The 15,990-nt window shown below is 33.4% G+C and overlaps 1 protein-coding gene across 1 annotated transcript in view; it reads right to left on the bottom strand.

The window, feature by feature from the left end:
- The window catches only part of GNAT3 (G protein subunit alpha transducin 3), a 54,569-nt gene extending 40,566 nt beyond the window's left edge, over positions 1-14,003 (bottom strand). The window contains exon 1 of the mRNA XM_077864519.1: positions 13,886-14,003. Within this exon, the coding sequence (XP_077720645.1) occupies positions 13,886-14,003 (118 nt within the window). The remainder of the gene's footprint in view (positions 1-13,885) is intronic.
- Positions 14,004-15,990: the final 1,987 nt, after the last annotated feature.

The following is a 15,990-nucleotide window of genomic DNA, read 5'->3' as shown; positions in this document are numbered from 1 at the left end:
TAATATATATATATATTATATTATATTTTGTTGTAGTCCCATTAGTTAACTTTTGCTTTTCTTTCCCTTGCCTAAGGATATATTTCCATAAATAAAGTGCTAAGAGTGATGTCCAAGAGATTACTGCCTTTTTTAGGAGTTTACGGTTTCAGGTCTCACATTTAGATCTTTAATGCATTTTGAGTTTATTTTTGTATATGGTGTAAAATAAGTGGTCTAGTTTCTTTTCTTTCTTTCTTTCTTTTTTTTTTTTTGCATGTAACTCTTCACTTTTCCCAGTACCATTTATTGAAAAAGCTGTCTTTTCCCCATTGTAGGTTCTTGCCTCCTTTGTCATAGATTAATTGATCATATAGATGTAGGTTTATTTCATGGCTGTCTTTCCTGTTCCATTTACCTATGTGTCCATTTTTCTACCAGTATCATACTGTTTTGAATACTAAAGCTCAATAGTATATCATGAAATCTGGGATTATGATGCCTCCAGCTTTATTCTTTCTCAAAATTGCTTTAATTATTTAGGGTCTTTGTGATTTCATACAAATTTTAGGACAATTTATTCTAGTTCTGTGAAAAATATTATTCGTATTCTAATAGGAATCGTTTTTTTTTCTGTAGATTGCTTTGGATTGTATGGGCATTTTAATGGCATTAACTCTTTCAATGCATATGTGTGGTACAGCTTTCTGCTGGTTTGTGTTGTCTTTAATTTCTTTGATCAATATTGTATAGTTTTCAGAGTATAGGTTTCTCACTCCCTTGGTGAAATTTATTCCTAGGTATTTTAATCTTTTTGCTGCAATTGTAAATGAGATTTTTAAAAATTCTCTTTCTGCTACTTCATTATTAGTGTATAGAAAGGTAACTGTTTTAATATTAATTTTGTATCCTGCAAATTTACTGAATTCACTTATCAGTTCTAGTAATATTTTTGGTGGAGTCTTTTGGGTTTTCTATATATAGTAACATGTCATGGGCAAATAGTAAATTTTACTTCTTCCTTACCAATTTGGATGCCTTTTATTTCTTTTTCTTGTCTGATTGCTATGCCCAGAACACCAGTACTGTGTTGACTAAAAGTAGTGAAGTGGATATCTTTATCTTGTTCTTTTTTTTAAAATATATTTATTTATTTATTCATGAGAGAGAGAGAGAGAGAGAGAGACAGAGACAGGCAGAGGGGGAAGCAGGCTCCATGCAGGGAGCTGGACGGGAGACTCGAACCTGGGACTCCAGGATCATGCCCTGAGCCAAAAGCAGACACTCAACCGCTGAGCCACCCAGGGATCCGTTTATCTTGTTCTTGATCTTAGAGGAAAAGTTTTTAGTTATTCACCATTAGTATGTTCCCTCTAAGCCCACTTTGCCGAAAGTTTTTATCATGAATGGATATTATATTTTGTCAAGAGCTTTTTCAGATGATCATATGTTTTTTATCCTTTCTCTTATTAATCTGATGTATCACATTTATTTTATGAATATTGAACCACCCTTGCATTCCTGGAATAAATTCTACTTGATTGTGGTGAATGATTCTTTTAATGTATTCTAGACTTCAATTTAATATTTTTTGAGGATTTTTACATGTAAGTTCATCAGAGATATTGGGCTGCAGTTCTTTATTTTTTCCTTTTTTTCTTTTTCCTTCTTTTTCTTCTTTCTTTCATTCTTTCTTTCCTTCCTTCCTTCTTTCCTTCCTTCCTTCCTTCCTTCCTTCCTTCCTTCCTTCCTTCCTTTCTTCTTTTTTTTTTGGTGGCATCTGTTTCTGGTCTTGGTATTAGACTATGCTGATGTCATGGAAGGAATTTGGAAATTTTCTTTCCTCTTCTATTTATTGGACTAGATTGAGAAGAATAGATATTAACTCAAAATGTTTGATAGAATTTACCTTTGAAGGCATCTGATCCCAGACTTTTGTTTGTTAGTTTTGATTACTAATAAATTTCATTACTAGTAATTATTTTGTTAAAGTTTTCTATTTCTTCCTGATTCAGTTTTGGAAGTCATATAGTCTGTGAATTTATTTAGTTCTTCCAGATTACTCAATTTGTTTTTATGGGTTTTTTATAATCTTCTTTTTTAATTCTTTATATTTCTTCAATATTGATTATTTTTTTCTCTTCCTTTCTTTCTGATTTTGAGTTCTCTCTTTTTTTCTTAATGAGTCTGGCTAAAAATTTATCAATTTTGTTTATCTTCTCAAAAAACCAGCTCTTGGTTTCATTGATCTTTTCCATTGTGTGTGTGTGTGTGTGTGTGTGTGTCTATGTCATTTATTTCTGCTCTAATCTGTATATTTTTCTTCCTTGTAATAGCTTTGGGTTTTGTTCATTCCTTTTCTATGTCCTTTAGGTGTAAGGTTAGATGGTTTTATTTGAGAGTTTTCTTGTTTCTTGAGATATGTTTGTATCACTATAAACTTCATTCTTAGAACTGCTCTCCTTGTGTCTCAAAGATTTGGGGTCATTTTGTTTCCATTTTTATTTGTCTCCATGTATTTTTTTAAAATTTCCATTTTATTTCTTAGTTGACTTATTCATTGTTTAGTAGCATGTTGTTTAGCTTCCATTTATTCCTGTGCTTTACAGATTTTTTCTTGTAATTGATTTCTACTTCCATACTATTGTGGTAAAAAAAAAAAAAAAAAGTTGCTTGGTATCATTTCAGTCTTCTCAAATTCATTGATAGTTATTTTGTAGCCTAACATTGTGATCTGTCTTGGAGAATGTTCCATGCTCATTTGAAAATAATGTGTATTCTGCTGGTATTTTTTATGTAATAATCTGGTTATATCTGTTAAATTTATCTTGTGTAGTGTGTCATTCAAAGCCACTGTTTCCTTTTTTATTTTCTACTGGATGTTCTATCCTTTGATGTAAGGTGCTATTAAAGTCCTCTAGTCTATTGTGTTACTGTCAACTTCCCCTTTTATGTCTATTAATATTTGCTTTGCACTTAGGTACTCCTGCGTTGGGTGTAAATTAAAGTAATTATTGGTAGGAATGTATGTATTGCCATTTTGGTAATTGTTTTCTGGTTGTTATTGTAGTCCTTCTCTGTTCCTTTCTTCTCCTTCCCTCTTCCCTTGTGATTTGATGACTTTCTTTAAATGTTATGTTTTAATTCCTTTCTCATTATTTTTTGTGTATCTGTTACAGATTTTTTATTTGTATGATTACCTTTAGGTTCCTATATAACATCTTACATGTAGAGCAATCTATATGAAGTTAGAAGTCATTTAAAAAAAAAGTTAGAAGTCATTAAGTTAAAAAAAAAAAAAACATGAAATTTTCTCTCCCCCTTGATGCTTTATGTATATAAAGCCAAACTTATCTCTTATTTTCTGTATCTATCCATTGACTAATTTTTTGTAGATATAATTGACTTTATGCTTTTGTGTTTTAATCTTCACACTGGCTTTATAAGTGATTGTTCCATTACCTTTATTGTGTGTTTACTTTTACCTGTGAAATCTTTTTCCTTTCATAATTTTCATCTAGCTATGGCCTTTTCTTTCTACTCAGAGAATTTTCTTTAACATTACTTGTAAGACTGATTTAGTGGTGATGAATGCCTCTAACTTTCGTTCATCTGGGAGGCTTTTTATCTCTCCTATTCCAAATGATAACCTTGCTGGGTATAGTATTCTTGGTTGCAGGTTTTCACCTTTCAGTACTTTGAATATATCATGCCACTCTCTTCTGGTCTCCAATGTTTCTGCTGAAAAATCAGCAAAGAGCCTTATGGAGTTGTCCTTGTATATAACATTTTTCTTTTGTTCTAGCTGCTTTTAAAATTCTCTCTTTATCATTACTTGTTGCTATTTCAATTATTATGTGTCTTGGCATGGACCTCCTTGGGTTAATTTTGTTAAGGACTTTCTGTGCTTTCAGGTCCTGGATGTCTGTTTCCTTCCTGAGATGTTATTATTCTTGGTGATGTCACTGAGTTCCCTTAACCCATTCCCATTTTTTACTCTTTTATTCAGCTTGCTTGCTTTCTACTACTCTCATCTACATTGCTGATTTGTTCTTCTGCATCTTCCAATCTGCTATTGATTCCCTCTATAGTATTTTTTATTTTAGTTATTGAATGCCTCATCTCTGATTGGTTCTTTTTTATATTTTATATCTTTGTGAAAGCTTTTACTGTGTTCGTCCACTATTCTCAAGTCCAGTGAGTATCTTTATGACAGTTACTTTGAATTCTCTATCAGACATACTGTTTCTTTGTTTCATTTAGCTTTTTTTTTTTTGCTGTAATTTTGACTGTTTTTTCATTTGATATATATTTCTCTGTCTCATTTTGTCTCACTCTATGTTTACTTCTAGGCAATAAGGAGGTCAGCTACATCTCCTGGTCTTCAATATAGTGGCCTTGTGTAGAAGAGGTCCTGTGTTGCCCTGTAGTGCAGTGCCCCCCTGGTGACCAGAACCAGATGATCCAGAGTTGTCTTCTGTGTGGCTGCATGTGCCCTACTGTTGTCACTAGGTTGCTCTTGTCTTCTGCCCATCCAGCTGCAATGCATTGGGTGCAGACATACCTAGTGTCAGGGCTTGCTCCCTGTGCAGCCACCTACGAAGCTTGGATGCAGGAATTATGAGTGTGCTGGTGTATGGGGTTCTCTTCCCTTCTCCCTAAAACAGGAATCATTTTAGAATGGCACTGATCTCTGCTTGCAGGGTGTGTGTGTGTGGGTTCTTTAAGGGCAGGGGCTCAGTTTTCTATTGCCTTTTGGCTCTTGCAGAGTTAAGTCCACTGATTTTTAAAGTAATCAGAATTAAACCCCACTGATTGTAAAATCTCTCAAATTTAAGCGCCACTGATTTTCAATGCCAGACTTTACGGAAACTTGTCCTTGCAGTGTGAATCCCCAGTTCCTGGGGTGCCCAGGGTGGAATTTAATACTCTTGCTTTGCTGCCCTTGTGTTGTCCCTCCTGTCTGTGGTTAGTCTTACTGGAAGTTTGGTTCCCAACTGCATCTCTACCCCTCATGCCCTTTGCAATGTGGACTCCTCTCTTCAATTAACTGTGGAAAAGTCTGTTGGGCCAGTCTTCAGGTCATTGTCAGGGTTAGTTGCATATGTGCAGATGTTATCTCAGTGTGTCCAAGGAACAAGGTGAGATGAGCATACTCCTACTCTACCATCTTCCCTGTACTCCCTTAAAAACCTATATTTTACACCCTTTACCAATTATTAATATTTTGTCATGTTTGCTTTCTTTTATATATATGTATGTATATATATATGAAATAATGTTTTACATATAAATGTATACTTACACGTATTTAATATACCTTCGAAAGTGGACACTTTACCCATAAATACTTCAGAACACATAATAATAAGGTCATTTTCCCTATAAAATCATAATACTAGTTTCATGCTTGAGAGAATTTATATTAATCCAAAATGTGATCTAATATATAGTCTATATTCAAGTTTATCTGATTGTTCCAAAAAAATGTTTTTCATACCTTTTATATTTCTTGGATCCGAGATCCAGTCTAGGTTTATATATTGCCTCTGATTGTTAGACTACTCAAATTTGTTTAATTTAGAATATTCCCCTTTTCATATTGTTTTTATTTTGTTTTCAAGGCATTAGCATTTTTCTAAAGTCTAGGGTAATTTCTTATATAATGTCCAGTGTTTTATATTTATCTGATTAGATCCAATATAAATATTTTAGCATAAATATGATATAAATAATACTCTATGTTTTACATCACAGCAGTAGGAATATGGTGTAACCTGTATTTCTATGACTGTTAGTATGTCCAAATACCAATTTCTGTGATAGAATACTAATAAGCATCACAAATCTGTAAAATACTTTATGAGACAAACTAAGCATGTTTCATTTATGTGAAATATTATGGCTATGTACTATCTTTTCTAATGAAATTTTATTTAAGTACTTCCAATTTTATACTTATTTTTAAAATGCAATATTTAAAAGATCATATGAGGTATTCTGGATTTTGAGAAGTATTTTAAAAATATATCATCTTTCTTATCTTATTACTATAAACTTTAGGCTGAAAAAAGAAGAAAATAAAATACAGAATTATGTGATTTTCCCCATACAGTCCTATTTTACTTAGAAATGGATGATAGACAGATATATCTAAGTGTTCAGTAATTGTGGAACAGGCATGTACATATCTCTTGTATAATAAAGTTTCCCAAAAAAAAAACCTTTCTTAACTACATAGCTATTTTATGCACATTTGATAATTGGGCAAAGGAAAACAAAGGATTGAATATATCAGATCTCCAATGCTCACTTGAGTTGTCCCTCATAATTTCGAGACCAATATATTCATCTATTTGATAGATATATTCATTTGGTTCTGCTATAAACATCACACATTTGAGTGTTCTAAATTATTTTTTCCTTCATATCTTCTGCAGTGTAAACTCTGTCTTGCATTTCATGTACTAATAAAATGATCACTATATTCAATTCTACTTTTAATCATTCCTCTCACTTAAAATCCATATGCAGTCACCTACCACGTTCTTTTGACCTTGTCTCTGCATGCTCCTCAAATCTTACTTCCATACTTGTAATTTCCACTTTAATTTACAATCTCAAAAGAACTTGCATAGCAGTGACAGTTTCCTAGTTGGCCTACCTACCTCAATCATTCTCATAAAACCTTTGTCTCACAGTGTAGCCAGGATGGTTTTTGATGCCCCTCCCCCCAATCCAAATGTTATCATTCTCACTTATATTCTGAAAACCTATCAATATCTTCCAATTGAATTAAACAAGCTCTATATGGATGACATATGGCTTTTTTCTAGCTCTGTTTCCACATACCAAATGTAAGGCTATGCTTTAGACACTATGAAGCTTACAGAAATATTTTAGATTCCAATTCTGTCATTCTTCCATACATATATCATGCATGTAGGCATTCCTGTACTAAGCCATAGGAATTCAATGAAGAACAAAACCTGACATATTGTTTGTTGTCATAGATCTTATAATGCAGATAAACATTTAAAACTTATACAGATAAAAATAAAAGGCTTTGCTTTCTTATAAACTAATTTGTGATCTTAGAAACTGAATTAACTTCTTAAGTTCTTGTTTTCTTATCTGTATAAAGAAAATAATATCTATTTCATAGGGGTGTTTTTGTAGATAGCAAGCAGTGCAAAAAAGAAATATGAGATCCATTCTATCAAAGATAGAGATAAAACTCAACTTTGCCACAATGGGGAAATAATGATCACAAAGGAATTAAAGGAGATTGAAACACAGAGTTAAAGGGAAAAAATATAATTGGGAGCTTCATAATATAAAGCTTAGGGGTAAATTGGCAGCAAGATAAGACTGAAAATTAATTTTCTAGGTCTCCTAAAGTGTAATCAGTTCACTGATAAATAACAGAAGCTTGCAAATATAGGTCAAGACAATGGACAAAGGAAAGATATTAGTGTCGTTCTTCCAGAGGAGATAGTTCTGATGTGAGGTCCCCGAGAGACAGTACAGATTTCAGAACACAAAGATCCAAGGACAAACCTGGACAGGTGAAACCCCTGAAGAAAGGGGGAGAAGAAGTGGAGTTCACCAAAAGGAGAGGTGACAGATATAAAACACCAGAGGGTATTGCAGTATTACACGATACGTAAAGAAGAGATGCAAAGTTACTGAGGTCTGAGTTTTGTGAATTGGGGTTAATCAGGGCTCTATAAGAAAGAACATTTTAGTAGAGATTAAATTGCAATTAGCTAAACAGAATGTATATGGTAAGAAAACAGAAGCAGTGAGCAAACACTATGAGAAGTATGTTTAAAAAGATACCTATGTAAGGTAAACTCAAGGAGATAGAGTCCAGAATGTTTTTAGGCTAGAGAAGAGAAATACTTCCATGTACGGAGAGTAAGGAGCTAGTAAAGAAGACTTTTGAAAATGCAAAAAAAGATAAAACAATTTTATTAAGCAAAATTCTTAAGATATAGCAAAGGATAAAATTTGTAACACAGTGGCTGAAATTAGGTTTAAACTGAAAATAGTGCAGTGAGATTTGCAGCTGATGATTGATCACTATCTAGTACATAGGTGTTGATCTCAGGTGAGGTAAAGGGGAGTTCTAGAGGAACATGATATTGGGAATGCAGGAACAGCTTCCCTTTGAAGGACTGTAGTAGAAAACTAGGACGGAGTAAAATAATTGTTGGTCCAGCTAACATTAAAAACAGAAAATTAAAAAAAAAAAAAAAGAACCCAGAAAATTGTCAGCCAGGAAACAGAAAATGATAGCATTTTATTCTTCAACACCTGGGAATGAGGGAAATTAAGGGGATACTTGAGTCAGGGTTAGATCAGCACTAAGAGCTGAAAAGATGTTGAATAGCATCACTTTGGCAGAAATTGGTTGGCTTCAGTGTATTAGAACAATGGTGAATGGACAATTTTGAGGAATTCTGAAGGGCCAAGGGTATGACTGTCAATGAAAGCAGAAGATTAAGGGAACAAGATATTTCAGAATTGTCTGAGGAACACAGTTAAAAAGGTTGATTCCGATTAGTGGGGGCAGGAAAGTATATGAAATTAAAGAAATAACTCAGCAAGTGTCAAAAAGAATGAGAGTGTGTAAAATGCTGGTCAGAGACTGAAACTTTCAGATAACTTAAAAAAGGAACAATTTTAAGTAGCATACCTATTCTATTTAAATATAAAGTATTGAGGCAGGAATGAAAGCTGGGACATCTGCTTTATTTTTATCATTATTTTAAAGATTTTTGTTTATTCATTTGAGAGAAAATACAAGCAGGGGGAGGGTAGAGGGATGGGGGAGACAGCTTACTGCCTGAGCAGGGAGCCTGATGTGGGACTCGATCCCAGGACCCTGGGATCATGACCTGAGCTGAAGGCAGATGCTTAACCAGGCCCCCCCCCCGTGCACCTGCTTTAAAGCATCAGGATCTAATAAACAGAATGGGTGTTTTCCCACATCTTGATGGGTCTCGCCCTCAGTTTCACCTTGAATCAATCCAACTTCTATAGGTTCAAGTTTACCGTGATAGATTTACACATCAGTACTTGGAGAAAACTTAAGATACACAGATGGATTCTGAGTTTGAGTATAAAATTTTAACTTGGAGGTATATTATATGTGAAATCTATCATGGAGACGTTATGCTCTCAAATGTTCACCACGCTCCTACCTCTGTGACAGTTTGGAGGGGCAAATAACTTTTTGTTGGCTTCTCATGGTGCTTATGTAAATGTTTTTAAAATTACAGTATTGCTTGCTCTTGAATCAATAATGCAGAGTTTGAATGAGAAAAAAGTGAATACAAAAATGTTCTGCAATATTGTTAGAGAGGTTCTGTTAAATTAGAGTTAACAAGAGCCATTTTCAGAGTATTTAATTTCATTTACACTACTGTAATAAATGGTTTGCATCTTTTATGTGAGAGACTTGAGTCTATGGATAAGATGTGCTAGTTAAGATAAATAAACATCCAAATGTATCCACAACATTTGTCTAAGTACTCTGTCTATTGGAAAAAGAAACATTATATAGAGCTATTTAATACTCCCATCTGCCATTCTTGGTAAATAAATACAACATTATAAATATTTGGCTTTCCTTTTAGAGCTTTCAAATTGTTATGGTGCAAATAGTTCACTGTATTTTAGAGAAAATTTGAAACTCTCCAAGTAGACTTTTTCTGTCTGTTTTCTCTTCACTTTACTGAAAAGCAATTTTAAACATTTGTACTAAATATATTTGTTCATCCACAGGATTGGATATCTTTAGAAAGATAGAATAAAATTATTTTATAATATTTTAAACAAAAATACATTAATAGAGCAAGGAAAGGACAGCTTTAATTTGAATAAACAAAACAAATAATTGAAAACATTATTTAGGAATATGTCTTACATGTTGCTCACTTATCAGTAGTGATCAGAAAGAAATTTATTGGTTAATCCTAAAGTAATTATCCCAGGGGTCTATTTGTCTGATGACACCTATGGATAGGCATTGACTCTTGGTGTAATAGAAATTCAAAATAGAATTTCTTATACTTGATGAATTTATAATCTAGCCTGTGACTCAGGAACACCTCCAGTTTCCTGCACACTATCACACTCATATTTAGAGATACTTTTAAAAATAAAAATAAAGACCTACTTAAAAAAAAGAATAAAAATGAGAACTTTGATTTAATCTGAGTTTGTGTCCTCTTTTAGGTATACATAAAAGGAAAACAAAAGGAAGAGAAATTGTATACATTTATTGACATTCAATTTATTTCAATTTTGTAAATATGTTACACAACAAAAATTACATTTGCAATTTATAAAGTACTTTCACACCCACCATTTCTCTGAGGTTATGTGGCTAGCCCGAGGTAACTCAGAGATGCAAAAAAAGCATAACGTAATGAAAGTATGAAGTCAACTTTTTATCTCAAATGGCTTAAAAACACATTGTACTCTATTTGTTTTGAATTCTCTTCACTCTGCAGGTGGATAAACCTATTCAGCCAATTCTACTGTGCATATTTAGTTTTACCAATTATTTTGTAACAAGTTTTTAGACAGTGTCAGAATTAAAATAATTCTCCCACTATCATACTAGAAAAATGATACACTTTCCAAAATATCCATATGTTGAGTAAGCGGGACCATTTGAAAAGTTTGAAAGTGTTGATCACCTAAGTAAATATAAGCACATTCAAAGGAGATATATTTTATCTTTGGACTCTGTTTAAGTTCATGTTTCTAAGAGTCAGATATTTGCAGTAATATTTTTAAACAATAAAGTTCGAATGGCACAATTTTAAAAATTATGAGATGTTTACAATATAGCAGATAGAAAAATAAAGAATAGAAGGGCCAAGATCTAAAAGAAAACTAATGATGAACAGTCCAGAATAGTGCTGGAAATCACTGGCTAAAAGCTAATTATAATATCATAATTGCAAATTGTAGAATGAATGTGACAGTGTCAAATATGAAGAGAAAACAAAACTAATTTTCCTTAAACTTCCCATTAAGCTCTGAGTCTACAGGAGTACAAAAGAAATTAACGGAAAATATAAAGAGAAGCGACAGAAAGAATTGAAATGATCCACACTGATTTTGCAATTAAATGACAGGTATTTCTTTTGAATAGAAATAAAATTTAATCAAATATTTATAAATTAAGTCTTTAAAAATAACTAAGAATTCTCCAAAAGAGAACATGTTATTCAATAAAATTTGTTCTTCTAATTAAAATGTAGTCTTTCTGGGGCATCTTTATAGTTTTTTTTTTTTTTTTTAAGCACATGACATTACTGTTCTAATAGTAATTTTCAAATGTGCCAGGAAGGTCTGAGTCATCTCCACTGTTTCCTAGAAGACTGCTTTTTGCTAAGGAAAAAGATTTGGCATCTCTTTTGTAATTTGACTAAATGTCTGAAAGGCATAATAAAGAGGGAACCTGTCTGCAAGGTGATCCTTTATTTGTAGAATAGCAATTAGATAGCTCTTTAACTTCAGTGAAATTTTGTGTCCAATAATAATACCAAATGGTACAACGACTTTACAGCACATGTTAAATTTGGTAAGTTGTGTTATGTGTTTAAGCGCCCAGAATTTATTAGATAAGAGGATCAACGTAAAGAATGAATTCTGTCAAAAATAATTTTCTATTTGAATCTTTTCAAAAATTGAGGTATAGTCTGGATCTGATCACTACTGAGGCGTAACTGGTTAGTCCCACATGACACAAAACATTGATAAACTTTAAAACTGTTGTTTGGACTGCTCTCGGCTCTCGTGAATAAGAATCATTGTTTCAGTGTTGGGAAAAATTAAGTAGATTTCATTTCTGAAGGGATTTGAGGGTAGGATGGGGAAGTTTTAGGTTAGTTCTACTAGCTTTCTTAGGTCTTAATGAGGCCATGTTGCATATTAAAAATTACTGTTTAGAGAATTTGAGCTCAAGAAAAAAAATGAGGATCAAAGCAGAGTTGTTACAAAACTTTGTTGTTTTGAACTTGACAATTGAATGATCATACATAATACTCAGAGTCCAGAAAGGAAAACTTAGACAAATATTTGGAATAGACTGGAAGAGGAAGACTTGAGAATCAGATTCACTTGTGTAAATAAGGAGTTCAGTGCACATATCATAAGAACCAAATAAATCCACGCATGGTGCATGGTAACTTTGGAACTGTACTTGTGAAATCGTGATGGTCTTGGGAGAGTAAGAGGTAAAATAGTGCTGCTAACTACTCTTTTAGATCTCTGGTACTAAAAGTTATCATCTCTTCTTGCTCTATCTCAACCCCTTTAATCTAAAAATTACTGGCATATTGAGAATATGTCTGTTCTTTTGAAATTTTATTCAAACATAGGAATTTTTTTTAAAGATTTTATTTATTTATTCATGAGAGAGAGAGAGAGGCAGAGACACAGGCAGAGGGAGAAGCAGGCTCCATGCACCAGGAGCCCGATGTGGGATTTGATCCTGGGTCTCCAGGATCGCGCCCTGGGCCAAAGGCAGGCGCTAAACCGCTGCGCCACCCAGGGATCCCTCAAACATAGGAATTTTTAAATATATTTTGTCATTACTATTATACCACTGTTCTTAGTACTAGAGGGACACTGAATGCATTTGTAGGAATGTTTGTCTTTCCGTCTCACCTTTTGTTTGCTTTCTCTATGTCCACATTACTTTTACTCGTGATCAAAGCCTCAGAGAGTGCTCTGGAGTGTGGTGCTTTCATAAGAGTTGGCCCCAACATCTTTCTAAGTTACCAACCCTTAGTTAGTAACTTGCAAGTGCTGTGGACAAGTGCATAGCCACAGAACTTGTGCATAAAGGGAGAGAACATTCTCTTTCTTTGAGGAGCAAGTGCTGGGAATCCCACAATTGGTTTCTGAGACACTCTTGCCACTGGGAGCAAATTAGACTCAGTAAGGGAGGCACTTAAAAAAATGAGGGCATTTCATGTGAAAGATACACAATTCTGAAATAAAATGAGTCTTTCTGTGTGTACCAAACAGACAACTGATTTAAGTTCTTGTTTTGATCTCTTTAAATAGGTTTTGATTTTTATTTTGAAAACATATTTATCTTGACGTGACTACTACATGTTAGAATTTTTATGTTGAGAATAATATTCAGTATATAGATTTTCCTTCAGTTCATTAAACATTTGTTGAATTTAGAGTTGTAGTAAAACATTGTTCTGAGTTTTAAAAGGATAAAAAGTATAAGGAACATAATTCCTGACCTGAATCAATATATAGATATCCTGAAAGTCTTTAAATGGAATATTTTGCAAGTATACAGGCAATATCACAGACAGTATTCAGAAGCCTGAAAAAAAAGAAGCCTGAATAATGTTATTAATATAAATTACCTTATCATTCATTACTCTCTAAATAACTTGAGACTAGTTGTTTTTCACAGCACAAGTAATTAAATACCATATTAAGTTTGATATCAAACAACTGAACATATTTCTCTTCAAAGTAACATCACACTTTACAACTTGTAATTAAAGGATTGTTTTCAGTATTAAATAACTGATATTCAGAAAATGATTAGGGTGTGATAAAATAAAAAAATGTATATGAGTTTTCTTTTAATAATAGGCAATTGTATTATTGGCAAAGGAATTGAATCATCTCATAAATAGTTGTTTCTCTGCTTAAGAAAAAAAAAAAGTAAAATACCAAACAAACAAAATATTTATAGAGTGGAGATAAAGTCTATTTAAGTTTCCAGACACATATTCATAATAAATCTCCCATTTGGTAATATACCTGAAATTAAAATTTGAGGAATGGAAATGCATCATAAGTGTAAAAAAATTGGAGTTTTGAAAACAAAAGGAAAAGAGAATGTTACCTAATAACAGCAACTTTACAGTTCTTGCATCTCGCTCAGCATCTTCCTGAAGCTTTTTCTCCAGTTCTTTTGATCTTTTGGCTGACTCCTTGCTCTCTGAACTGATTCCGCTTCCCATCTTGTGGTGTTAGATACTTGTCAGTTTATTTGTCCAAACTTTTTCAAACATCCAGCACAGCTCTGGCTTGGATGAGGGATGGCAGAAGCAGTGGTCTGCAGAGGTTCCTAACAGCCCACTCCCTCACTCTGAGATTCTGCTTTGACTAAGGAGATGCTTTCTGAGCTGTCACATGATCAAAGCGTAAAGCCATAGGACACCATGGTTGTATGGCTGGAAGCAAAAGAGGAAATTCATTATGCTTTCAAATTAAATGGCCACTAATGGCACATCTTCAAAAGCTTGCTCAGCTTCCTTAAAGAATAGGGTATAATAGTGTAGAACGTGGTCAAAATCTATACACTAGAGATAATATGCAATCAGAACATTTCTCACTAATAGATAATATTTATTGCTGTGATGTAAAGTTCTTACTAATCAGATATTTGAGTTTTCAAATTCTTCACAACCATTCCAGTATCACTATCAGAATATTTATATTGAATCATCCAAATTTACAGTCTTGTGTATTTAGATTATCACTAAAAATTATTGGGAATCTCTTAGTATTAACTAGAAAACATGTTTCTTAGAAAATAGAAACACATAAATGTAGTTCCTATATTTATACTTATTAACGTATTGCCACAGACAGAATTCAACACATACTGCTTTTAAATTATTGATTTTCATCTCATAGGATTCATCTCTATAAATTGAGAATTTACTGCTTGTGAGAAAGCCAATCCATCAACATTACTCTAGGGCCCACTTGGTGTAGACACTGGACTGTGTTCAATTTAGGCAGTGCATTAACTCTTTGGGGCCATTAAGCAACAGCTGTTGTGCTGGAAGCACTTTTATTGATTTGGTACCAAGAAAATACAAAACAATGTTCTTTGAAATGGTAAGTAATTTGGTTCTTCCTGAAAAGTAAGAACAGTAAATACGTCTAAATATGTTCCCTGCCTTTCAACTATCCTAATAGATATCATGAACTTGAAGACCTGCAAGGTAGAGGGCAAAGATTATGTTGTACAACTTTTTGTTTATATGAGGCATAAAAAAGCACTTATTAGGTAGATGAGATATTTCATAAACAGGGTTGGCTACTGGTGGCAGCAGGCAAATCTTTCAATGAATATTTCGGGATCTGTGAATGTGCCCCGACCAGGAAATGCTGGACTATCGTCAATCCATCCACATGGCAGTGCAGTTCTTCTTTTGAGATCTTCCGCAAAGACTGAACAGGTGGGGTTTTGCATATTCATAAAGCAAGGAAATGTTAGGCTTCCGAATCAAATACATATTCCTAATTTGTTTACTTTTTCACATACAATATTAGGCTGCAGATATATAAGCATAGTCAAAACTTCTGGATTTCACCTCTCCAAAGCCATGTTATGATAGTATAAAGATGTGGAAAAGTAGGTACGCAAGGGTTTGTGCAAATCATGTGGTATAGCTTTTACAATGCAAAAGGCCTGCCCCAAAGGAACAAGATTTGCACTGCTTCATTTATTTAACCTCATCCATGAACACGGAGTTCACTCTGACAGCAATGCAAAATAAAAACGTTAAAATAAATTTGTTTTTGCCTATTGTTTTTATATCAAAATCATATATACTGAGTACCTTGAATATACTGGATTTTTGCATATTTCATAACAGTTATGAACTACGAGACTTCATATAATTTGCATTCAAGTAAATATACCGCACATACCTGGGCTTTGAAAAGAGAAGCATTTTACTCAGCCTTCCTAAGTAGGTTATTAAACTGACCAACTCTTTCAGGGCTGTGTACAGTTTTCTGCACTATATAAAATTATGAACTTCTACTTTTCTGTGTATCCCAGAATGGTTAGTCATCAACTTTAAGACTATTGTATGATTTCTTTCAGCAGTGATTAAAATAAGCTTGATACACAATTCAAGATGTGTCTATATTTAGGGGTGGCAGGCTGGAGAGAGCCAGGGAGAAGAGAAAGGTTCCTATTTCAGCCCT

The sequence above is a fragment of the Canis aureus genome, chromosome 21, assembly GCF_053574225.1.
Source record: "Canis aureus isolate CA01 chromosome 21, VMU_Caureus_v.1.0, whole genome shotgun sequence".
Lineage (NCBI taxonomy): Eukaryota > Metazoa > Chordata > Mammalia > Carnivora > Canidae > Canis > Canis aureus.
This window is presented reverse-complemented; position numbering and strand designations above follow the sequence as displayed.